At 37.7% G+C, this 27,500-nt stretch overlaps 1 protein-coding gene across 1 annotated transcript in view; it reads right to left on the minus strand.

The window, feature by feature from the left end:
- CTNNA2 (catenin alpha 2) overlaps positions 1-27,500 on the minus strand; it is a 495,930-nt gene that overhangs the window by 17,405 nt on the left and 451,025 nt on the right. Inside the window, exons 14-17 of the mRNA XM_086747020.1 lie at positions 25,880-25,993; positions 20,956-21,137; positions 18,162-18,267; positions 14,798-14,932 (exon numbers count right to left, since the gene is read on the minus strand). Coding sequence (XP_086603146.1) covers positions 14,798-14,932; positions 18,162-18,267; positions 20,956-21,137; positions 25,880-25,993 — 537 coding nt within the window. The remainder of the gene's footprint in view (positions 1-14,797; positions 14,933-18,161; positions 18,268-20,955; positions 21,138-25,879; positions 25,994-27,500) is intronic.

Genomic DNA, 27,500 nt, shown 5'->3' on the forward strand with positions numbered 1-27,500 from the left:
ATTAACACTGATGCAAGTGGCTGAAATTTCAGTGACTACAACTGGATTTACACTTGTGGCCACCAGTGCTGAATAAACATTACACAATCCAGCCCTCTGGACTGACCCTTGAATGGAGTAAGCCAGAGGGCAGGCCACTTCCACCACTATATGAAGGAGGTCAGGAAAGAATTACATTTTTCTCACATTGAAACTAGGAACTGAGAAACTGTGCTGAAAGAACAAGTGAGGGAAGTATAAAAATTCTAGGCATATATTTATTTACAGAGCACACTTCCAGAAAATATCAACAAAATTTCAAAGAGGTGATGTTTTAAAGACTGTACATTTTTAGACAATTACAGCCTTACAGGCTGAAGCACAGTTTTTAAAAAAAAACTTCCCAAGAATTGAAACCGGAAGGCTTAAAATGGGATATTTGTTCTAATTTATTGTAAATGGAATTTTTATCATCCAAATTCTGGAAAAGTAGGTTTGAGAGTAAACATAATTGCTTATATTATCCACCGGAATTTTCTTAAAAACCTAGCTGTATACTAAATTGGAAAAAAAAAATAGTACATTCTGCTAAACCTAACTCCACTAAATCAAACTACTCAGAGAATGGGGGACTATTCAATGGCAGCAAAGAGTGCTAGCATAAGATCCTACTTTTTGGAAGATGAAAAATGAATGCTCCTTAAATATCTTTTAAGAATATGTATTGTAAGCACACAGAGCTAATATTGACGTTTTCCCTTAGGCTTTTTGTTGCTACAAGGTTCATGCAAATTGCAATCTAATCATGATTATTTTTCCAGTCTTAGTAATGATTAATGTGTATTCTCTGCTCTGTTTGTGTGCTCTTTGTTTTTCTCTCCTTTCCTTCTATTCAAAAAAGAAAGTGTATGACTAATGCCTAGTACCAGTCACTTCACCCAAAAACAGAAGTCAAGTATTTTTCTTCTTAACCTTCAAAACTTTTATCATAATCTACTCCTGCAGTATCTGCAGATGCTACTTTAAACTAGTATACTTGTGGATTTGAAAACTCAACAAATCGGCCAATTCATTTGACCAAATGAAGAACTATTGTGACTGTTAGAGATGATATATAACTTCAGGATCACAATGCGAAACTAGGTTGCATCTGAGCAATGCAAAGCGATGATAGTGCTGTGAATTTCAGTTCATAATTGAATTAAACATATGTCTATCTGATTTCTCATTACATCATCTTGATTTCAAGCTATTTACATGTATGGAGGCAGACGAGGAAAACCACCTCTGGTGCCCTGTATTATATCTTTTCCTTATTAACATGTATGTCTACTAGTCTGCCAAAGAGAAAAGAAAAATCCAACATTTCAAGGCTTTTATGATAAAAGGTACGAGGTAAAATTCAGTTAATTCATGACTTAGGTAACCTATGACTCGCTTATTGCACCACAGTTGTTTTTGCCAAATAAAGTAGGAATATATTGTGAATATATTCATGAAGCCTAAGCAAGCTCACTCATTCTGATTAAGAGAAGGATGTTCAGAAGATATATCCTTAAATATGAGAAATATACACTTGTAGTAGCAGTTTTAAGATCTCCTAAAAAGAAATAAACTGTCTTTTATTGGAATAGAAACAGATGGAAGTAGCACAATTAAATTCCGGAAGACAGAGTATGGCCAAGAACATTCTCCAGTGACAACACAAGATGTGAAATATGGAGAAATATGGTAGATTCCATCATGATAATATGATATAAACAGTTCAATAGATTAGGTAGCAGATAATACCCGAGATGGTATTTTGGACTAGCACTGCTCAAATCTGAAATCTTGTTTTGACCTGCTTAGGTCATATCTATAGATGATAAAGAGAAAATTAAAGGAAGAACAAAAAATAAGACTGATTTGTGAACATACACTAGAACATGTTACTTGCCTAAACAGTCAAAAAGAGCAGAGAAAGAATATACTGAACTGAAAACATTTTAAAAGTGTATATACATTCAAGAAGGGAGAGAAATCTTCCAAGTATTCCAAGGAATATAACTAAGGTTAATGAAATGAATGGATGGAAGTGCAAAGAGATAGTAAATTAAGACTTTAATGCTCTAAAATATTTTCTTAGGGGACATAAGTTAAGCTTAACAGCATAAGAAAACCATGTAAACATAGATTAGGTTTATTGATTTAACCATTTGCACTCGGGCACTAGAAATCAAGTTAAAAAAAAAAAAGTCCATGTTCAGTTTGACATCAAAGATCTGTTGGAAAAAAAACACCAAAGTGCTTGCTTTCTTGCTTAAAAAGATGGACAGACGATGGGGAATGGGCAGGCACCATTAAGGTACCGGTAGCTGCTGTCTATGAAGTTTGGGCACAGTAAGACTGTGAAAAGCTGAAGAGTATCAAGGATGCAGAAATATTATACGTACTACTGGTATACCTACAGAAGGTAAAAATTGATATATTTTCAGAAAAGGAAACAACTTGAAAAGACCATGTAAAAATGCCAAGTTGACACATATCATAAAAGTTTAAGACCCTAACACTGACACGCCTTTGCCCCAAAGATGTCCTGTTGCTGTAGAGGATCAGCTTGATTGATGAATGGAAAAATCTTTTTCATTCATTATCTGTCATAGCTAGGGAGTTATGAAATATGTAACATCCCCTCTCAGACTGAGTAAAGCTGTAACTTCTCTATTTTTTGACAATGGGCACATTGAATCCAGTTGCAGGTATGAAAAAGGATGAAAATGTTTCTGCAGCCTTTTAGATCAGATATTGATGCTCTAATCCAGTTTTATAGAGTTCTAACTGGGTCTTTGATGAGATTTAGGACAAATCACTTGTATGTTTTGTCGTGTTTTCTAGTCATACTATTACCTACCTGGTAACCTAGTTCACAAAGTATTTTGTTGACGTATTAGTCAAAATTAGAAAGGAATTATGTTAAAAGAAAGCATTTGAGAATAACAGAAAAAGGTTAGGATTGATTTTTCTGATACTGGCTACTTTTTCCTTTGAAAATATCAGTGTATTGAATACATTATACAAAACAAATCCCTTTTGTTGATGCAGCTGCTTCTCAGTTATCTAAGATTAATGATGTGATGTAAGAACAGACATATTTTTCCTTTTCTCCTATGAGGTTCATAAATAATAATAATAGTAATAATAATATGTTCCAAGTGTGGAAGAAAATATCTCAGAGGTTAAAGATATCAGGCAACTTTTAACCTTCCTCACTCAGTTTGATCTCTTCCTAAAGGCTATAATTAATGGACATACATTCTCATCGTTAGTTTTATTAAAGACTTTGTTGTAAGCTGTTTTGTTTAGTATTTACAATTGATTCTGCTCATGCTAGGAAAACCTGTTGATGTTTTTTTTTTCCCTTGAGGTTATGTCTCCTTGTCCGTGTTTCTATGTATGTGTTACTCATCTGCAACTCAGGTTGTCAAGAACTATAATTAAAGTGAAAGAAATTTATGAATCTGAACTGAACTTGTTATTCTTTTAACATCTGCAAAAGCAACATCTGATAATAGTTTTAGAAGTGAGATTAAGTGTCACCACTATCCAAATCAAGAAGTTAAATAATTGCAAGAGCCAAAGATGTACTTCTGCACAAGAAACAGTCCAAAAACTCCTATTGTGTCTTAAATCTGTGATTACGCAAATTCAGTTTTCCATATTTGCATGTGGAAGAAACAAACCTGATTTTTATTTAAAGCCACAAGATATACCTATTAGCAAATCTGTGCTATGCACTAAGGAGGCCAACTGAGAATGCCCTAGGGGCAAGGAATTCTTATTTAATACAAAATGGTGAAGTTTGGTCCCAAACCATCTCCTTTAAAGGCAGTAAGACAGGAAAAGAAGTGAACATAAGCTAGCACTGAAGTCCTCTCTTTACAGTAATTTTAGTAGGAATAGTCCTTTAGGACCATACCTTAGGGTATGTAAGAATGCTCTCTAGGCCTTGCTAATTATTGGAGGGCTGGTACAGTTTGTGTATCAGGAAGTCATAATATTCTCATTTTCTTCCCATCTCATTCAGCATGGCCTGGAACAGGAAAACAAGCTGGACTGAAGCCGTAACTACAGTATTAGGTGAGCTTTGGATTTCAGAGTGGCTACTATTTTTAAAACAAATGCGGTATGTAATGAAGCACATACATTAGTATTTCCTTCAATTCTCTAATCTTTTTCTATCATCATATTTGTTTCAAGCCTCAATCTTGAATTCATAACACTCTGCTTTGTTCTCATGGAATTAAACGGCATAATATTATTTGTTATCAGAAATGCTTTTCTTTGCAGAAAACTCTTCTAATGAGAAATTTCAATAAATGTAATCTTCAGAAATTCATTAATATTTGCTACCTGATAAAGCACAAGAGCATGTTCCCTGTAGCCAAAATGCTTTTTAATAAGGATAAAAGTCTGACTTGTCTCAATTTTAACCTACTAAATGTAGACATATAGATGCTGTGCGTGCTTCTTGTCTCCATGGATATATTCTAATGAAGACAAGTGCAGCGTGATTTTGCTTTGCAAATGAAATTCTAGATAGTATCTTTCCATTTACGCAGGATATATAGTTTCACATTTATATGTATGTGTGTTACATGTGCATTTATACACGACATATTTTCTTAGTCCTGAAAATAGTCTTTTATTAAAACACTGTAGTTTCTAAAGAACTGAGATGGTTTCATAAAAAATATTTTCTCATTGAATTTTTTAGTTATGTCTTAAGCTTCATTCAACTACTTTTCCTTACATAATGTAAACTCTGCTCACCACCAATACACCTTCACTCAACTACTTTGAAGAAATAACCATAACACTAATAAAAATAAATCAATCTTTCCAAAGTCTTCTGCGCTGTTCTTTATGTGGGTCATCCATATGATCCCCTGGATGCCCAAAGCTCAGGGTATATACAATTGTCCAATCCAGCAACAGTTATAAAGGCAAAACCATATGAACTCACAAACATAGAAATAAGATCCTATGAGATCTTTCACTTAGCTGAATCAAAACACTGTGCAAACATCATTTGAAAGGGATCTCTGGAGGTCTCCTGTACAACTTCCAACTAGAAATGAGTTGATTAACAACATCAGAGCTGCTCAGTTGCTCCATTGTCTACCTGAGGCTTGAACCCCTCCAAGGATACCAATTGTATAAACTCTCTGGGCTCCTGGTTCGAACTACTTTTGCTGGGAAGCAATAGGTAAGCTTTATCTAATTAACTAAATCTTTATTACTGTTCTGTATTTGGAAGAGGTATTGTAAATGGCTTTAAAGCCACTATAGATACATCTATTTATGTCTTTTTTTTTTTTCTATTCGTCTTTGAGCTGTTTCACAGGAAAATTAGGAATTATTCAGTTTTAACTTTCAGAAAGTTTCCATAAAATACAACATATATAATGGATATATGACCATGAGGGATTTTATCAGCATGCATTTTGATTAACCGGCATAACTCACTGATGCCTTTATACTTCAGGAGTAGTAAATTGACTCAATGTCAGGATGATAAATTTTTTATGTTACCACATCATCAGGTAGTCCAGTTCTTGGACAGTGTATTGAGTGATATAGCATGTGCCAGCAGGAGTTGGAGATTCCTGGATTAGTCACAAAGAAAAAAGCTCAATTTGTTCCAGATACAGGCTTATCAAAACCTATATATATAAGTATAATGTGCTTCATACAGCCATATATTTTGGAACACAGTACACTTACTATGGCTTTATTATGCCCTCTCATATATCAATATGTCTATATACACTCAAACACATATGCAGAGGTTACTTAAATATATCTCCATTCCAAAAGGCACGGCTGAAACATCTCCCTGTATTTTCTTTTGTTTCTTCCAAAGTAGATGACAGGAGCTAGTTGAATATACAGCATAAATCAAGGTCTCTCACTTTCACCACCTAACCCCATCCTTCCTGTCGTGGAAGCTGTCATTTTACAGTGGTATCTTCAGAGCCAAAATAAGGACTCAAAGTTTTTATTTTCTCTCCTTGCTTGTTCTACTGGGAGTATTAGGAGAGTAGAGATTATTGTGGAGCCCAACCAACTTTACGGTCCTAACTTTATCTCAGTCCTTTCCCATCATTACAATTATTTGATTTCATATTCCTATCTTGCTTTTGGTTTGTTGGTTTTGTTGTTTCTTTTTTTTCCCCTGACCCTTTCACATCTCATATTTCAGGCTCTTTGGCTTACTTCCTTATTATTTCCAGTCCTCCCTTACCCACTGCTTTCATTTAACGTCTCAAAACAGAACTCCATCTTAAACAAATATCTTTCCATGAGTCCGATCTTACACTGTTTTCAGAGCATCGTTACATATGATACACTGCTCATATTTGCAAACTCCATTTTCGGCCATTCTAAATTCTTACAGCAGTCTTGTAGGTGAAACAATGAGTAAACATGAAAATCAACTTGCAAAAAAAAAAACAACTCCTAATTGAAAAAGGAAAATAACAAAAGCCAACTTACATTCTTAAGCAATTTAGTAACTATCTATCGGGTTCCTGGGTCAATCTTTTACTTCTCATTACTAATTTGAGTATATTAACTTGTGTTACATCCAGTTTTCATGTATTACCATAACTCAACCCTAGTTTTGCAATGATGTCAGCTTGGACATAGGGCTATACAAGTTCTTTGTGGTACGTAACTCTTTGAGCACTCACTGTCCAACAATGTGAACACAGCAATTATTTAGGAATAACTTCTCTTACCCTCAGCTCTAAGTAAATTGAATCACTAGCAGATAACACACAAAATTTCTATTAGTGTTATCTATTAATCATTAAGTACACCTAGGTCTTAGGTCAGATTTTTTTCTGAGAAAAAAAGACAGCTTGCAAGTCCAAGCAGCCCAGCCCAGAAATATCTACAAACCCTGGTTTGTCAGACTGTTTCTGTGAGCATACTTTATGGAGTATTCTTCCATTTCTTTTATAAATTAATAGCAAAACTTATTTTGTTGCTAGCTAAGCAACAGGCGTAACCTTTTTGCACTCCTGAGAATCTTGAAGAAAAGGAACCCAACCGTTTTGCCAACTCTCCCTTCAGCCAACTTTCTTTTATATAACGCTAAATTCTTGCCTGATTCAGGAGGAATTACAGTACGTTATTTACCAAACTCCATTTTCTCCATACTCTTAAGCATTTTAACCACAAACGTGATCTCTGATTGCCTACTTGAAAACAAAGGAAGAACTCTAGAAAGGCTTTGTGATGTGAGGAAATTACATATCACATCAGTGGCTCTTAAGTAACTGCTTATGCATAGGCTTTTAATCCAAATTCAATGAAAGATGGCCTTACTCACTTTAACAACAGGTGAACTTTAAATTACCTGACTTTACTTTGAGTCTATATAATTCATAAGTAGCAACTTGATACTTCACTGCCCATATGCACACGAACTTGCTTTTACAGTACAAGATAATTTAGGGTGATTCAGCCTTAAATGAAATAAGAAACCTTTAAACCATTTTGTTTTACTAGATGTAAGATCCACAGGTGGAATTGATAGGGAAATTGTTTGCCAGCTCACTTGAAATAACTGCTGGATGCACACTTATTCCATGATATATAATATGAAGCTCATTATTTTTTGATGAGGACTACCTATTTCCAGTTACCTTGTTCTTATCACTGATCAAGAATAAACAGACAGACAGTTATTCTGCTGTCTATCGCACATCTGTTAATATTTTTATGTATCCAGCCTCCCAGTTCAGGTGTTATGGGAATTTTCATAATGTCCTACCCAAGGTTAAAGGGGTGGCTTTCATCTTTCTTCTTCTCCCAAGGTCTTCACTTAAATTCACCAAGTAAGAACTCTCCAAGCAAGAACTAAAGTCACAATCTTAACTAACCTGTCTGGTATCTTCAAAATCTTATAAGAAGCCTTCTCTTAGTATCATAGATGAGCTTATTATGCTAAGATAAATTGGCCTTTGAAAATAATTGGAAATTGGACTCAGCTAAAGTAGGTGTTTGGACTGTGCTTTGGCTATTGATTCAATATTTTTGGACAGTGTTCAAAGGCACATGGCTGTTGCTCGGCATGACACTGCGTATCTATCTGGCTCAGAAGTTTAAGACTCTTTGGGCAATTTTTCTGATAATACAGGTAATTGTATCTGTAGAGTTCTAAGTCAAACCTGAAAACAACAGTGGGCTGCCTTGGATAAGGGATTTTCTTAGATTCTGTTCAATATTGAATCCCTATGGGTAAAGATCAGAGGAAGGGCTGACAAGGCAGACATCCTGGTGGGCGTCTGCTATAGACCGCCAAACCAGGATGAAGAGACAGATGAGGTATTCTACAAGCAGCTGGCACGAGCTGCACGGTCGTCAGCCCTTGTCCTCATGGGGGACTTCAACTGCCCTGACATATGCTGGGAGTACAGCACAGCACAGAAGAAGCAGTCTAGGAGGTTTTTGGAGTGCATAGAGGATGCCTTCCTAATGCAGTTGGTCAAAGAGCCCACGAGAGGAACTGCCCCGCTAGACCTGCTGTTCGCAAACAGGGAAGGTCTGGTGGGAGATGTGGAGGTTGGGGGCTGCCTTGGACAGAGTGACCATGAAATGATAAATTTCTCAATTCATGGTGGAGCTTGGAGGCGGAATAGTAAAACTGCTACCTTGGACTTCCGGAGGGCGGACTTTGAATTGTTCAAGAGATTAGTAGGGGGAGTCCCCTGGCATTCAGTCTTAGCGAACAAAGGGGTCCAAGAGAGCTGGTTGCTCTTCAAGAAGGGAGTCTTAAGGGCGCAGGAGCAGGCGGTCCCCCTGAGCCGCAAAATGAGCCGGTGGGGAAGAAGACTGGCGTGGATGAATAGGGAGCTATTCTTGAGGCTCCGGGAGAAAAAGAGAATCTACCGCCTGTGGAAGGAGGGACAGGCAACTGAGAATGAATACAAGGAAGTCGTTAGGCTGTGTAGAGGTGAAATCAAAAAGGCAAAAGCCCAGCTTGAATTTAACCTGGCCACTGGGGTGAAAAGGAATAAGAAACTCTTTTATAAATACATTAACAGTAAGAGGAGGACAAAGGAGAATATCCACTCTTTGCGGGATGAGGCTGGGAATGTGACCACTGAGGATAAGGAAAAGGCGGAGGTTCTGAATGCCTTCTTTCTGTTTGTCTTTAAAGGTCAGACCAGTTATCCTCAGGGTACTCCTCTCTCTGACCTGGTAGTCTCGGCTGGGGAGCACACTAACCCCTCTGTGATTCTGGAAGAAACGGTCAGAGACTTACTACTCCAACTGGACTGCCACAAGTCCATGGGGCCGGATGAGATCCACCCAAGAGCGCTGAGGGAACTGGCGGAGGTGATAGCCGAGCCGCTTTCCATCATCTATCAGCGCTCCTTGTTGACTGGTGAGGTCCCGGAAGACTGGAGGATTGCCAACGTGACTCCCATTTACAAGAAAGGTTGTAAGGAGGATCCGGGGAACTACAGGCCTGTTAGCCTTACCTCGGTTACAGGGAAGGTTATGGAACAGATAGTCTTGAGGGAGATCATGCGGCATGTGCGGGATGGCCGGGGGATCAGGCCTAGCCAGCATGGGTTCATGAAGGGCAGGTCCTGTTTGACCAACCTGATGTCCTTTTATGATCTAGTGACCCATCTGCTGGATGAGGGAAAGGCTGTTGATGTGGTCTACCTAGACTTCAGCAAAGCGTTTGACACTGTCTCCCACGGTATTCTCCTGCAGAAGCTGGCAGCCCATGGCTTGGATGGGTACACTCCTGGCTGGGTAAAGAGCTGGCTGGAGGGCCGGGCTCAGAGAGTGGTGGTGAATGGAGTTAAATCCAGCTGGCTACCGGTCACAAGTGGTGTTCCCCAGGGGTCGGTGCTGGGGCCTGTCCTCTTCAATATCTTTATTGATGATCTGGATGAGGGCATTGAGTGCACCCTCAGTAAGTTCGCAGATGACACCAAATTGGCTGGGAGTGTGGATCTGCCTGGGGCTAGCGAGGCCCTCCAGAGGGATCTGGACAGGCTGGAGAGCTGGGCTGAAGCCAATGGGATGAGGTTCAACAAGACCAAATGCCGAGTCCTGCACTTCGGCCACAACAACCCCAGGCAGCGCTATAGGCTTGGGGCGGAGTGGCTGGAGGACTGTGTGGAGGAAACGGACCTGGGGGTACTGATTGATGCTTGGCTGAGCATGAGCTGACAGTGTGCCCGGGTGGCCAAGAAGGCCAACGGCATCCTGGCTTGCATCAAAAACAGTGTTACTAGCAGGAACAGGGAGGTAATTGTCCCCCTGTACTCGGCACTGGTGAGGCTGCACCTCGAGTACTGTGTTCAGTTTTGGGCCCCTCACTGCAAGAAAGACATTGAGGCCCTAGAACTCGTTCAGAGGAGGGCTACGAAGCTGGTGAGGGGTCTGGAGCACAGGCCTTATGAGGAGCGGCTGAGGGAGCTGGGATTGTTCAGTCTGGAGAAGAGGAGGCTCAGGGGAGACCTTATAGCTCTCTATAACTTCCTGAAGGGAGGTTGTAGTGAGCTAGGGGTCGGCCTTTTCTCTCGTGTAGACAGTGATAGAACTAGAGGCAATGGTTTCAAGCTGCGCCAGGGGAGATTCAGGCTGGACATTAGGAAATATTACTACTCGGAAAGGGTAGTCAGGCACTGGAACGCACTGCCCAGGGAGGTGGTGGAGTCACCGACCATGGGGGTGTTCAAGAAACGTTTGGCTGTTGTGTTGAGGGATATGATTTAGCTGAGAAGTATTGGTGATGGTTGGACTGGATGATCTTTTAGGTCTTTTCCAATCTTGATAATAATTCTGTGATTCTGTAATTCTGATATAATCCTGCAGGAAAGACTGTAGCAAAGCTACTATCATAAACAAAAAAATTTAAAACTGCAAGTTCATTGCCTAAATGAAGAGTAGGTAAAAGAGCTGATCAGCTTCAGAGCAGCATTAAACAGAACAAATAAATATTTATCCCAGGGTAAGAAATGAATATATAGATGTGTTTCATTGTAACGGTCTAGCTAACAAGAGCCAGACAGGAATATTAAAAAAATAAAGCAGCCCTAGAGTTAAAAGTCTGAATTGTCATCCAAATAACAAATATCATGGTTAAAACTAACTCTATTCAACAAAGGTAGCTACCACAAAAAGCCTATCTATTAGCACGAGCTAAGCATATGTAAATAGTATTTCCTTCACTGAGAGTAGCATATGCTCAGCACCTCAGCACTCCAATACAATGGTGCAACTGATTATGAAGTAAACATACGTTATGTTAAATAAGCGAAGGCAAGAAAGACAATTATTTTGAAGTGCTTTTAGGCTGTGGTTTTACTAAAGGAAGTTTATTCTTAGAGGGGAATTAGAAATTGAATACTCAAATTTAGAAATACAGAAACATTTATCTGTTTATGGACTAAGATGGAAGAGACTTTTATTAGGAACAAGGATATCATCTACACAGATTAGATATTTTTAAAAAATCTGCATTTTTAAATATTAATTCCTTTTTGCTTTTATGTATCTTCCGCCTCACTCATTTTCTTTACTTTCCTCCCTGTAATCTTCTTCAAGATTACAAGGCTCCTCAGTGAACAACAAGCACCATGTGCTTTTTCCTTATTTTAATTTTCAAAATTTATTTGGAATCAGGAATTAAACAGTCTCACCTTGAAACATAAAGGGCCAAGTCAACAGATAGTCTAAATTGGCTTTGCTCCATTGATATTAATGAGGTTAAGCTGATGTATGCTAACTCTCAATTACCAGACCTTACTTATCTGGGGAAAATAATTTTGCTATCTGCATGCAGGGAATTGATGGGAAAGATCAAAGGAGAGAAAGAGTTGGGGGAAAAGGAATGGACGAAAGAAAGGGAAAAAGAACAGTGGGTTCTTTCCTTTACTGAAATAATTTACACTTCAGGAGTTTGACATTTTCTTACTTTTTGATCTGTTTGCAGCAAAGTCAATGATGCCAAAAAGAACTCCTTCATATGCTATGCTAGTATCATATCAATCTATAAAGGAAAAAGCAAACAAGATCAGCTTTATGCTTATTTTGAGAGATAAGCCATATTGAATCTCTGAATCTTGTGGGGAAAAAAGAAACAGAAGTTTCGCCAACAGATACATAGCACATTATACCGTATGTACACAGTATTTCTGAAGCTGTTGCAACGCATTTTTCTCTAACAGAACTATAAGAACTGTGGGGTAGCTTTCATCTGTCTTTTAGGTTTTAATTGGTTTTATGTCTCTTTCCTTTTTACATAAATATACACACGCCCACACATAGATTCATACATACATATGCACACATTCATTTCATTTATAAATATTGATTAATATTCTTAATAATGCAATAATTCAAGTAGAGATTGTAGTCCCCATAATAGTTCTGAATCATAACTCATCTTTTGGATCAATCTGTATTATATTGTGGTTCTTTGTAAACAGAGTAGTAAATTACAATATTGTAATATTCATCCTGGTGCTCAATATTTACTTCAAAACATTTGAAAATAGTGCATTCATATAAACTTACTTCTTTAGTTATAGGTTGGGAAGCTTGAAGTCTATTGTAGTTCTAACATTGTACTGTATGCAGGTTGCCAAATAATGGTATTTCATTTTAATGAAAATAAAATACTGTTTATTTGTAATCGGCTATCCAAGAGGAAATGAAGAAGAAGATGGAAGAAGCAGAAGCAGCAAATAGACAAGCAGATGTAGATGTGCACTTGGATATCAGATCTCTGGATAGCAAAGGAGCATACAGTACCCAGCACCTTGAAGATAAACAGCTTGGAAAACACTATCAGGAAAGCACTGTACTGTGTTCTACCAGCTAATAAGATAACGCTCTCAAAAAGGGATGCACAGGAGTTCAACACTCTGTATCCCCTCCTGTTCAGACCAACAGCAGAAGAAGCAAGCTGGGCAATCTTAAACTTTTCTGTATGTCAGTACTACTGGCTCTTTGGAACAGACCCAAACAATTTCTGTGATTGAAGCTAGTTTTGCCTTTGTCTGCAACTGACTGTAAAAACCCAACCAAACAGAAACACAATGGTGATGAAGCCCAATAAGCAGCAGATGCTAACAATGCCAGACTGGAAATGATGAAGTCAAGCGGTTCGGCCACTTAAATTTCACAACGGATGGTGATGTTCCACTAACGAATAGATGCTAGAGATTCACAATGGCTTATTCAGCATTCACATACACTGAATAAAGAGACTTGAAAAAGAAACACACACAACCACAAAAGCCAAGCTGGTAGAAGCACTGATTTGGGTAACTGTTATAGATAGATGAAAATGACAACTCAATGGATATGAAAAGCTGGACCCAGATGGCAGTAGGTAAGAAAAGATCATAGCATTTACTATGCAGTATAGCTGTCAGCGAAACAAGGACAGATCACTCCATTAATATCAGGAAAAAGGAAGAGGATCTTTTCATTGCTGTGGGAAGATCAAGGTATTAAAATTACATATGTACATATGTCAAGAAGTGAAGACCAATTGCAGGACAGACACAGCAACATTTTAGCAGCTCCTTTTAGGATTGCATATGTGACTTCAGAATGTTTGATCCAAGAAAGCCTGACAAATGTTTAAGATCTTCTACAGTGCTTTGTGAAAAAATCAAAATGTTATGTAGTGGAGAACATTTGCTCTGACTTCTGATACGTTTGAGGAAGGCCAGTGATTTCACTGGGGAATCTTATGGATGAAATGAAGGGCACAAGTTAGTTGTCCTAACAATCTTCGTACTTGATTGGGCTTAAACAATGAAAGGGTGCTTTTGCTAAACTGTATTTGAAAACAATCTTGTTTCCAGTATCTAGAGTCTCACAAATCACCATCATTTAAAAAACACTCTCAGGAGAGTGAAACATATTATACATTCACATACATACGGTCTGTATTTGAGTTATAAGATAACAATGGTGTCATGGGGCTAAACCTAGGGTGATTAATTAAGAGAACAAAACAAGAAAATGATGAAGAGCAGCAATTGCTACTGCTTGGTTATAGTAATCTCCCAGAGGCACAGAGTCCAACATTAGGAGAAAGAAAGAAAATATAGTTTAAAAATGTAGAAAATTAATTGTTTATAATATTACTACTGCTGCATATTCCTGTTTTTATTTCTAAAAAAAATATTGTGTGTAAAAAGTTTGTTGTGTTCATTGAAAATAACTGAAATAACTGGATGGGAATTAGAGTATATAAACACTGTGCTTGCCAATAGTACTTGAAAACAGCACGTGCATCAAAAATTAGAATATTTTGCTGGCCTTCCAGAGTTTTTGCTAAACCTAGTGTGCATTGGAACCTGAGTGAATGGAATCCCATTAGTCATCACCATCTTAACAATATGCACTTCATACAGAGCTGGCTTCTGCACAGAGGAAGGAAATTACCAGCACTAACAAAGGAAAGAAGATTTATAATGAGCAAATATACAAAAGCTCCAAATAATTATAATATTCACAGCTTGGCAATGACTTTCTAGGCTACAAAATTACTTTTCTTTTGGAAGAATGAAGATTTCACAAGGTTAGTATAAACAAAGGGTAATTAGAAAATGAAATTGCTCTACACAAGTTATTGTAAGGTCTGGAATAATGGCGATAACATTTTAAAAAGCTTGCTTATGAATCACTATATTTTTGTTTTGTACATTATTGCCATGCAAAAATGCTCCCTTTCAAGTGCTACATAAGAAACATAAACAGCTAAATACAAATATCAGCTTACCCCTGATACAATAAGTTCTCCTCCCAGGTTCTGAACTTCTGCCTTCACTTTGCTGCAGATATTGAGTTGGTGGCAGTAGAGGGCAATGCGCTGCAGGTAGGCTAGCAGATCCTGTTTGCAGGCTGAGTCTGGGCACTACAGACAAAAGAAACATTTGATTAGATGTAGCTGAGTTTATATGGTTATAGAGAGGTAAACAAAGGAGACAGTGGCAATGCGTGTGTATTAGATGGATCCATTTCACTTCATCTTTACAAGGCAAACTTGATGAAATGTGAAAATTCAAACTCCACCTTTCATTTAACTCAAGACTTATGAATTGTTACCTGAAGATGCACTATACCTTTTTGCAAAAAGAAGAAACCTCTCTGTCAGCCTCTAATGAAAGACAATGAAAATAATATGACTGCTATGTTTGTGGGGGAAGTCCACTTACGATATCAGCTTGCACAGAACAGAAGAACCAAGTGAGCAGCCAAAAGACACAGTTTGACCCGAAACTCCAGGTTGTCTGCTGGGTGTCCAGGTTAAGACACAATACGGACCAGTTAAAGTCCAGATAAACCCAGTTCTGACTGATTACATCCACTCTACTGCCAGCTCTTGACTGTCTTGCCAGCTGCCCTGGCATTTGTGCAGACTTTCAGAGGACTCGGCTCTTCTTCAGACCTGGCAGAAGTCAGGCCCCTTACTGACACAGTAAAGACTCAAAAGGCAGAGGTGAGGCTGCTTGGCTGTGGTATTGACAGATTTGTCAAGCTTATTGCTAATGTATAAACACCTTAATCTGTGCCAGAAGGAAATTATTTACTAAAGTGTGACATATTACAGAGTCTCTCAGGAGATGACATCACTCTTGCAGCCCTTCTCAAGAACACAATGAGGTAAGTTGGTCCCCCTGCATTTCTAGGGATACCTCTTCATACTAGAGGGAAGGCTGTCTACAGTCCTGCACCATTTTGGATCATTGAGCCATAGAATCATAGCACAATTTGGGTTGGAAGGGACCTAGTCCAGCCGTCCTGCAAGGAGCAGGGACATCTCCAACCTGATCAGGTTGCTCAGAGCCCCGTCCAACCCAGCCTTGAATGTTTCCAGGGATGGGGCATCCACCACCTCTCTGGGCAACCTGTTCCAGTGTTCCACCACCCTCAGTGTAAAAATTGAGATGCTGCATCTCAAATTTGTTTTGATACAAATTACATTAGGTTAATCGTGGCAGACTCAGTGACGGTTTGATAATCAATATAACTAGAAAACGCTCAAATACAATTTATTCCTGTCTTTGGGACTCTTAATAGAAACTACATCATCCCCCACAATATCAGCAGCATAAAAACCAACACTTTTGTAGTTCATAATCAGAGCCTTGCCTCAAGAGAACAGACCTCAGTAATTCATTCTGATGAAACATTGCTAAAGAAGTCCAATGCTAACAGCATGTCTCTTTGGGGCTACCCAATAATGTCTGACTGACAATGTTCTTTGAATGTATAGCTTGGAGAACAAAGATTTAGGGACTTCTGAATATGTCTTTTTAGCTTCTTACAAAGTTTATGTGCAATTTTTGTAAAATATTATCAGAGCACTCAAACAAAAAGTGATAGAAGAAAACACATACAAGTCAACAACATCACAACCTCTGGCTTGAGATGACTGCCCTAGCCCCAACAGCTAATGCTGGCAAGGAACATGTTTGTGCTGAAATAGTTGCCTATACTGCCATCTATAACCCTGAAAGCAGTCACTTTGTGTTTTTCTCTCCCTTTAAAACTACCAATAAACAAAGCTGGAGGTTCATTGTGGCTGTTAGGTTTAATCTGCTCTATACTTATGGCAATGCTATAATGCCTCTCTTTCTCAGACAGGAGCCACATCTTTCAGTCATGAATACCCAAGAGAACTCTTCTCCCTACCGGTGACAATTTAATACAGAAATATTTACCCTACTCTTGAAGTCTATGAACCGAAAGAAATGAACTTTAAAGCAACACTTCTAGAGAGCTGACAAGGCTTTAAGTACAAGTATCTCGGAACGAATGAAAATGTAAGATCTGTCTCGTTGGAACAGTAATTAAAAACGCAACTGTCCGTAAAAAGTTTATATTGCATGAGTGTCTCCAAAGTCCTGTAAAATGTCATTAAAGAATAAGCACTAAAAGAAACACTTCATTCTTATAGTGATTTTACTGTTTACTATTAAAGTGTGTATGTTACAGTCTTCTGAAATTTAAAATGTGACTTAAGTCAATACACTCTAGGCATAGCATGCCTCTACTTTGTGTTTCTCTCTAAAATATTCCACCTCTGCAGATATTTTAGACCAGGAATTTCATCAGCCGACAGACAGATTTCTCCTTTCTTATGCTAAAATGAGCAGATGCTATATTTAAAGGATGGGAATGGGTTAACTACAGGGAAAAATGCTTGCTGACAACAAAGGAAACCTAAACCCAAAATTTCTGAGGTTATAGGAAAGTGGGCAGCTTCAGGTTTCTTGCCACTCTAGCTTGCATTCTGTGGCAGGATGTATTACACACTAGTACATGCTTACTCAAAGAAGAAAAAAAATACTTATTTTGAAGAGAAAGACTAGAAGCAAGGAAGTTATAGTTCCCACTTCCAGCAAACTTTTTCCAGATGCCAATGAAAAGAAAAAAACTATAGGAAGTTTACAAGGGAAAAAAATAGTCAAATTTAATTTGCTTAAATTTAAATTACCTTCCTAGAACCTAGATGAAATTTGGCTCTTAACTTTTAATACAATGATTCCTCTTACCCTCCAGTTGGATAGATAAGCCAGTCTGTAAGAAAGGGGCTGAACATCGCAAGTTCATCTTTCTATTTATGACACGAGTTTGGTAGTGGGACTGAGGGGACAGACCCTAGAACACGAGCAGGGGGCCGTAAGGTGTAAGCACGATGCCCTGATGCAAGGCAGAAGAAAGGGAGTCAGGGAATCTTGAAAAAGTGCAATATCAAGTGAAACTGGTGGAAGAACGAGCTGAAAAGAACATAAGGGTTCCTAGGCATGTGGCAAGGGTAACAGAGCATCCAAATCTCAGCTGCTTTCATAAAAGCAAATATATCAGTCTAATTCTAATACAATCTCTTGGGTCCAGAAGCGAGGTCGTGGGACAATTCAGGTATTTCTGAAATTTTGAGAGACTCATTTATGACTTTCCTGTACTGCAAAAAACAAGTTGATTGGTGTAGAAGAAACAACTTCTATTCAATGGGGAGATCAGTGTCCAGGCAGCACGTTTCAACAGGTAATTGTCTGCCAAGTAAAAATAACCTTTTCCTGCAAAAGGCAACTCATTGATAGAGGTTCTGTTATATTTCTGCTCATTTTTGTTGTTACCTGATCAGCTACCGCCCGTGCCAATTTGTCCATCCTCGATCCTGCCTCTGCAATCTTCTTGGCCGCATTAATGACATCTGACGTATTCTTCAGGGGGCCTTTACCTCTGTGAAATACAATACCATCAGACACAATCCAAACAAATCATGCAAGGCAACAGTTTTAGTGACCCTGTTTAGTGTTTGATTTAAAAATAGTAACATGAAGGACTTCTTAATTTGTTACAACTTCACCTTTTAACTACTTTATAGTACACCTTGATTAAGATATCAGTCTGCCATATTTTCTCTCTCTCACAAAATGCCTCACTAGCAATTTAGTTTGATGGTGCCTTCAAGTACACGGATGATACTTTATACTATAGGCATTTTTAAGTGCTCATGAAGCCAACATTCTTTCTAGAATACACAGCTATTTCAAAATTATGTTATTCCCAAGCCAGTGCTAAATATTAACCCTGACATGTCTAGATAAAGAATATCACATTTTAGAAAACTTCTTTTGGTATATTTTTGTCAGAAAACAAAGATACTTGAAGCATAATCCTTATGTTACACTTAATTGTTACAGTTAAAATACATATAATTAGCTTTAAGACTGATATTTCACTCTTAAAATGATGCACAAAACTCATTTTAGTAATTAAAGTTACCAAAATGTATATAGACAAAAAGTAAAAAGTCACTGCAGACTTTTCTGAGTTTGCTTCAGGATTATAACGTTAATCCTGTTTGTAATAATAAATTAGCTACTGCTCCTGAGAATGGCCTAGTTGGAATTGAGCTAATTTTCCTTTTTATTTTCCCTTTTTTTTTTTTTTTTTTTAAATACTATGTGGGAAATACAGCCTCAGACAAGACTGAAAGAAAATAAAAATATGATCAAACTTAGGGTTTTTTAAACTAAGGCCAAAGGCACTTTTCTAAGCACAATATAGCATTATTTTTGCATTTTTTCATTTATAATGCCAAGAGGAACTGAAACGTATTTCCATTTTTATCTTCTTGCCTAACTTTCACTTCCACCTTAAATAGATGTTGAAATACAAAAAGTATCCCACTTTTGTTGAACTTAAACTGTAGCGGAAATCTTTCTTAGTGACCTCGTATGCTCCTACATTAATTACATCAGCAGATCTGACTGTCACAAACTCCATGTATCTGAAAAATTATTCTATTTTAGCACTGCTGAGGATACAGTCAACCAAAAAAATGTGAAACGCTTTGTTCTGTTTTAACGGAATATATTAGACAAGTTTTTATTGAATCTGATGTAGATAGAGGTGCACTTCGATTTTTTTTTTTTTTAATTTACTTCAAATGTGACATTAGTTTGCTCTCATTCTCCTATTAATTCTGTTCGTTTGATGGTAGGAGATGTAATTACAAAACATTCAATTTGATACTCAATGTATCAAATGTTGTCCAGGAGGTTGCAGAATTTGTTCATGCTCTAGGCTGTTGCTTTAGAACATTATTTCTTACTTCCATGAAATGAATGCAAATGAAGGCAGAAGGATCAGAGACCCAAAGACAATACAAATACAAAAGCAATTAAGATTACTTTAAAATATTTCCCTTCACAGGAAGTTCTACACTGTCATTTGGAATACAGGAGTGATGAGTCTACTGCAAAAAGAATAGTTGTAAAAGCACAAACTGAGAGAAATACAAACAAGATGAGAGAATGATTACTTGGAAAGAAGTATAGTAGTAAGCTCATAAAGTAAACAAAATTTCTATATGCATACTTACAGTTTAAAAAATATAAAAATGTTTGCTGTTGCTTATTAGCAATTAACTACCTATACAAGTGCAAATAGTCAAGTTATTTGCAAATAATGGTATTTATACACACTCTCCCCCAGCAAGGTATGCGCAATCCCTATATCTTCAATGCAGAGACTCTCCAAAATGGGTTGAACGCTCCAGACACAAGATGTACACTCAACTAGAGTTTAAGAAATCTATTTTAGTATCTCAGTGAGATAAATAAATGGATGTCTTATTTTAATTCTCAAGAAAAATAAGAACACATTTTGATAAATAACATTTAAACTTTTGAACTATCATTAAAAATAAACACTGAAAAAAAAACTTTAATCTATTATGATGATTTGTAATCCAAAGAGTCTTCTAAAACATTCTCCCTGATGTGATTAACAATATGACTATATTTAAACAAAATATTTCTGTTTATATGATATCATTAATGACTGGCCTTTTGATGCTTTGCAATTCAAAAAGAACAAGACATCAATAGAAAAAAAGAAATGAAAGCAAAAAAAAAAATCATTACTGACAGGCTTCAATAAAGTATCAGATCAAAACAGTTCCATTTCATCTGGGATTTTTTTTTTTTGAAAGAAGTTCAGTGTTCAGAATGATAGAAATAGTTTTGCCATTATTTTTGATTGACACAAATTGTGTTGAAATGTTGAAAGTTCAGAGAGGCACATGCATTTAGATGGGTACTAAACAAAATGTCAGCTGAGTGTCTGTAAGGTCACAGACCACCTTTGCGGCTGAAATTCAAGACAATCTGCAAGTAAAACCAATTTGCAAATAGGACAAAAACTTTGTGTGATTAATCCCATTTGTTGAAATATCCAGAGCAGTCATGTGTAGAGAACTGTATAACCCATCTCGTTATCTACGATGCGTCCATCGCATTGCATCGATGGCTCTACAACACCCAAAACACTGCACATCACCTCAATAGGCTATAAATTGTGATAAAAAGGAAAGATGTGGGATGTCTGAAGAACTCCTCAGCAAAGGTTATTTTGTCTTACCTGGTAAAGTCTGTCATTTCCATCATAATCATGCACATCTGCTTTGCCAATACAATGATGTCATTACCACTGTCATCCCACTTGGCCACTTCCGCATCCAGTTTGCTCTTTTCTTGGTGGAATATCTCTACCTGCTCGGCAATCTTAGCCTTCTCCTCCTGGGGAAGCTGAGCCATGATAGCCTGGAGAAAAAATGGGAGTCGTCAGGCATGAAAAAAGGAAGCTAGAAACTACACGCATTTCCAGTGATTCCAGCAGCAGGCCCAACTTCCACTTTCTTTTTATGGGAGTTGAAGATGCCAAGTAAAATCCAGTAGACATTTGATTTTGGTTAGGATGAGCAAAACCAAATTCACAGGATGTTTATGCCCATCTTATAACTTCAAGAATTTAAAAATTATATATGTGATGGCATGATACATAGATTATTCACCAGTCTATACAGGAAGATTTAAGGAAATTACTGTTAAATCTTAACTTTTAGGAAGAATAAAATGAATGAAATCTATGGAAAAAGGCAGAATGAATTGCCAGTACCTCCCCCAGTCTCATTCTCTGTCAGAAACAGAGGTTTTCTATTTAACCTAACATTAAAATAAGCTATGACATGCAAGATAATAGAATTGAAGTGAATTGTAATTAATGTACCTTTCAATAATATTTAGTGGTCTAATTGACTCTTGGAAGATATGCAAAGAGGCACTAAACAAGTTGATATTAATCTGCCTTGCCATTATCAACAAAGCAGAAAGTTCCCCGCCCCCCTCAGAAAAAAAAAGAAAATCCTACAAAATTATAATAATTACTTTTGAAGATCAAATGGACACTTCCAAAAATGATTTCCAAGTTGAGCTACTATTTGGCTTTAGGGGTTCTAAAGACAGCATTATGCATTTAATGGGGTGTGACACATATTTAAAGTGTCATTACTTTTTTTTCTTGTTTATGTCACTTTCAATCAGCTGAAGTCTTTCTCTACATATTCTTAAAATGCTCTTGGCTTTTAAAAATTCATAATTGACCTTTTCCAAAACTTAAATTAAAAAAGGTTATAAACAGTAGATCAGAAAATGAGAAATTTGCAAGTTAATCAAATTAAAATTCAAGACATGAGCTTTAATTAGCCCTTATCAATGTAACTGAGCAGTTTCAAATGCTAGCATATTAGTCTTTCCACAGAAAAATGCAGTGTCAGTCAAGCTAATAAATAAATATATATAATATATTATTATATATAATTATATAATATATTATATATATAATTTATATGTAATAAATAAATATATAAAATACGCATAGAACATTAGAACAGACGAATTAATTGGAATTAAGAGAATGTGCTATGAGTAGTAAAATTAGGAAAGCTGATCTGTATGTCTTGCATGTAGTTCCTCTCTGTGGGCAGCTTCAACCGCACATCCTTTAAATTGCTATACAGTGTTTTAACATTTCTATTCCAGCTGCTGATGTATTTTCATAGCAGCTATATCCTACAGCAAATGCAGTTCGTATATTCCAGTTTTATTTCTTTTGAAGACCAACACAAATCTTTCTACTGCAACACTAATAGGTTTGTGGAGTAAGCATATTAAACATATCCATTACATTTCACAAATAAAATTCCAGCTTTTCTACAGAAAAGGTTCAAATAAGACACTATTCCGCATAGCAGACTCATTTCAATGAGTCACTCAAGACTGTTGACTGGGCAGCTTCTGCTTAGCATGTTTTCATTTTAGTTTTCATCATTTGTTGCTTCTTGTGACATACTGCATTCTACGTTACTCAGGAATGGGACCGTCTTTATAATATATTATGTTTACACAGTGTGTAGCTGATCAAAGCAGAAGTGCAGCAGTGATAATAACAATAATAAATGCAATAGAATTTAAGACTCCTATGTCCCTAGGTGAACTAGATTCTGAGTAAAAATACTACTGCAGTGTTTACTTGGTTTTCAGACCAAGAAAAGATGAAATGCTACCCAATCCTAGATAGGGGTAAAAAAAAAAAAAAGCCTGTGAAGTAACAGTATTGTATTTCAATACTTCTGTACCTGAGAGTTACTTTAGTAGTCAATTCTTTGAATATATTACACAGGACTTTATGCTCCTTAAAATACAAAAATCCCTCCAAGATACTTAACTGCATCAAGAACATAGTTCTGTCATCATTCTCAGGGTAAGGCACCCAGGTATTATTCTGCAGTTCTCCTGACTGCATGGTTTTCACTGCCAGCTCCTGGTCACCCAGCTCTCTGGGATGGGATCTACAATCCATCTGCTCTTCACCGAGGTGATAATGATACATATACGTCCCTGACATATGAGTGCAAAAGTTTTTGTCCTTGGGATGCAGTGATAGAAAATCGGCTTTTCTGAAACATAGAATGGTTTACTTACCATCTGTACTCAACACTCAAGGAAATTAAGTTAAAAAAAAAAGAAACCTCTGGCCATTCCATTGTATCTGTGTCTTACATTCCTCCCATACCTCTAAGTAAGCTCCATTTAGGTTTGCATTATTCTACTGTTTCTTTTCAGGCTGTAACATACTGTCAGTCTTCCTACAGCAGCTGAAAACTCCTCCTTCCTGGTCCTCTGAACTGATCTTTCAAAGCTTTGTTGTTTTTTGGTCTTCGGGTTTTCAGCTGTACAAATCCTCTTCCAAAACTCAAAGTAAAAAGTCACTGCTCATTAACCAGCTTTTGCTACAGTGTTTGATTGTGTGTGTGGAGGATGCTTCTCATTTAGTCCACTACCTCACTTTTAGCACTTATCAGAAGAAACTGCAGCCACAAAAATAATTCAGGTAATTCCCAGTTCCCCACTGGTTCTGTGACGAAAAAATTTAAAGCTTTTCTTAAAACTCTCTTTCGAGTCAAACATATTTTCTTGATGTCATTTCCTCCCCTCCCCGCAAAATATATTCTGATGTTGTTGTTTTTTGTTGTTTTTTTTTTATAATCTGAGCTGAGCAGCCTATTTAGTAAAAGGTGAACCTTAATCAGAAGGTAGCATAGTCCTGAGTGTTAACAAACTTCACTTCTCCAGCACCTGTGACCCCTGAAGCACTCATCAGCTTAATTTGTGATCCCCATGCACAAGCTAAGGTCGCAAATCACAATGCCTTGAGTTTATCATGATGTAATTACCCTGCTAAAATTGCACTGGCTCAGTTACAAATGTATTCAATTACAGTTAAATTACAGGGACTACTCAGTAGCTTAAATAGATCTTGACAGGTTTGCACACTGGGAAACATGATGAATGTAAGATTTCTCTGGATATGGCACATGGTGTCCTGATGGGATCTTTTTTTTTTCTTTAATTAGCCAACTACTCCCACAGTTACAGTACATTCCATGGCCTTCTTGGAGAAGTAAGGAGGGGGGTTGGCAGAACTGCTACCTGGGACTTTTGGAGGGCAGACTTTGGCCTGTTTAGAAGACTTGTTGACAGAGTTCCTTGGAAGGCAGTCCTGAAAGGCAAAGGATTCAAGGAAGGCTAGACATTCTTCAAGAAGGAAACCTTAAAGGCACAAAGGCAAGCGGTTCTTATGTGCCAAAAGATGAGCCACCAGGGAAGACCACTGGCCTGGCTGAACAGAAAGCTTTGACTGGAACTCAGGGGAAAAAAAAGGAAAGACCTTTAGAAGAAGGGACAGGCCGTACAGGAGGACTACAAGGATGTTGTGAGGTTATGTAGGGAGAAAATTAGAAGGGTCAAAGCCCAGCTAAAACTTAATCTGGCTACTGCTGTAAAAGACAATAAAAAAAAAGTTTCTATAAATACATTAGCAACTAAAGGAGGGCTAAAGAGAATCTCCATTCTTCATTGGATGCAGGGGAAAAACACAGTGACAAAGGATGAGGAAAAGGCTGAGGTACTTAATGCCACCTTTGCCTCAATGCACTTGAGTCACAACAACCCCATACAATGCAACAGGTTTGGGGAAGACTGGCTGGAAAGCTGCCTGGTGGAAAAGGACCTGAGGGTGTTGGTCAAGAGCCGGCTGAACATGAGCCAGCAGTGTGCTCAGGTGGCCAAGAATGCCAAGAGCATACTGGTTTGTATCAGGAATAGCGTGGCCAACAGAACTAGAGAAGTGATTGTGTACCTGTACTCGGCACTGGTGAGGCTGCACCTTGAATACTGTGTTCAGTTTTGGGCCCCTCAGTACAAGAAAGACACTGAGGTTCTGGAGCATGTCCAAAGAAGAACAAGCAAGCTGGTGAAGGGTCTGAAGCAGAAGTCTTATGAGGAGTATTTGAGGGAATTGGGACTGTTTAGCCTGGAGAAAAGGAAGCTGAGGGGAGACCTTCTCACTCTCTACAACTGCTCAAAAGGAGGTTGTAGCAAGGTGGGTGGCGGTCTCTTCTTTCAAGTAAGAAGTGATAGGACAAGAGGAAATGGCCTCAGGTTGCACCAGGGGAGGTTTAAATTGGATGCTAGGAAAAATTTATTCACCAAAAGGGTTGTCAAGCAGTAGAACAAGCTGCCAGGAAAGTGGTTGAGTCCCCATCTCTGGAAGTATTTAAAAGATGTGTAGATGTGGCACTTAGGGACATGGTTTAGTGGTAGACTTGTCAGTGCTAGGTTAACGGTTGACTCAATGATGTTAAAGGTCTTTTCCAACCTAAACAATTCTATGATTCTATAAAACCTGCAAGGCCTTCTCCTACAGCACTAGCTGGAGCAAATGGCTGATATAAGGCATCATAAGCCTAAGGAAGGTCATTCAGTAAAGTCAATGCTTTTTGAATAGGTGACACATGAAAAAACTTTCAACATCTAGGTTAACTTACTCTATCCTTTCTTAAGTGACCCCAAAGATTCGAAATCATTGCATTTGCTTTCCAAAGGATAGCTTCTCATTTGTAGCTGTACAGACACTGAATGTAGTACGTGGGTTTTATACTCACCCTTGCACTCTGGCCAGCAATAAGCTGGTCATCTTCAGTTTGAACACTTGTTCGGCTGCGAACGTCATAATCTTCCTGCTCAAAGTCTGAATCATCCTCTAGCTCTTCAGGGGTCTAGAAAGAGAGAGAGAGAAAGGGAGAGAAAGCAAGAGAGAGGAGATCACAAGCTTATAAAGGACACAGACCTTCATAATTTCCCTGCTCCTTGCAGGGGGGTTGGACTAGATGACCTTTGAAGGTCCCTTCCAACCCTAACCATTCTATAATTCCAATGTATACTAAGCTCTTATTTCACCGACTACCTGCCCAGGAAAATCTGTTTCTCTTTCCTTCTAAATTAACTTGTCTGCCCAAGAAGTTGAGAACCGTAATTGAATTTTCTTAAAAACTAAGTTGTTTCAACTCTAGTTTTCTTAACAAATGGCATTTATCATTAGCTTGCTGCAACTTTTCTTAACTCTGTTAACATGATGAATCCAGTTCCAGGAAAAAATATCCTTTGGAAACACTAACAAAGTGAATACAGTATTTCAAAATAATGTTATTTCCTATATAAATGGATACTATATTACTGGAATCTCCCTGGGATCTTCAAAAGAGAAAGTAAATACCTGGGAAAAAGTAACTAACATCTTGGAAGAAACAGTTAGCAAAGCAAATAAGATATTTCCCCTTGAAAGAAAATGTAAACGATGTCAACTGGTTTTGACACAAATGTAAAGTTTATTGTCTACTTTTGTTTATTGGTTCACATGGTTCTTCTCAGATACAGACCTTTGGAATTTGCCTCATCCCCTATACTGAAACCATGTTATCTCCATTGCTGGTGCTATGCATGATGTGTGTCTTTCTGGGTAGATTGATTAAATCTAGTTACATACGTGCTGTCTTCAAGTTGTTTAAAATGTTGGAGGCAGGGAGAAAAAAAGATAACTAGTGGGTCTGTTTATTTGGTATTTTCACCTTCTAGCAAAAAAAAAAATTGGGAGAAAAAAAAATTCCTTATGTATACATGGAGAGCCAAAGAGCCTATTTTAAATAATTATTTAGTACTATATGTAATATAGATAATGCAAAACAAGAAATAGGCTTTAAAAGGAAGATTATAATGCATTTTGTGCTTGAATAGCATCTAGTACAATGATCTGGCCACTAGTAACTTCTGTAGGTACAATATATGACAGTGGTAATGGAAAAAGAATATCACAATAACTGTGCAGAGAAATCCTCACCTTGCTGGACAGCCATATGCCTCAGCATTAACCTAGAGGGGCAACCACTACAAAAGAAGTCATCCATGCTGGCATTTCATGCTTGGAGGCAACGCCAAGTTTGCTAGCAGAGGTGCTACTCATTGCCAGTTGTCATTACAGCTCAGTCTTGAAGATGCTCAATCACTAGGAACTGGTCCAAACCCTCTAACATAACGCAGAGAAGTCTTTTGGTGATATTTATATTACAGCCTGGTTTCCAACATGAAATGCACATCACTTTGTAATGGAAAATCAGCTGCTTTGCTACACAGTGAAGTATGCACGATGGGGAGAGTAAAACACAGTCATCGTCATTTGGCTTAAAGAGTATGAATCAAATACGTGTTTTGATGCCGAGCAGTGCTGGA

The sequence above is a fragment of the Chlamydotis macqueenii genome, chromosome 4, assembly GCF_036417535.1.
Source record: "Chlamydotis macqueenii isolate bChlMac1 chromosome 4, bChlMac1.mat, whole genome shotgun sequence".
Lineage (NCBI taxonomy): Eukaryota > Metazoa > Chordata > Aves > Otidiformes > Otididae > Chlamydotis > Chlamydotis macqueenii.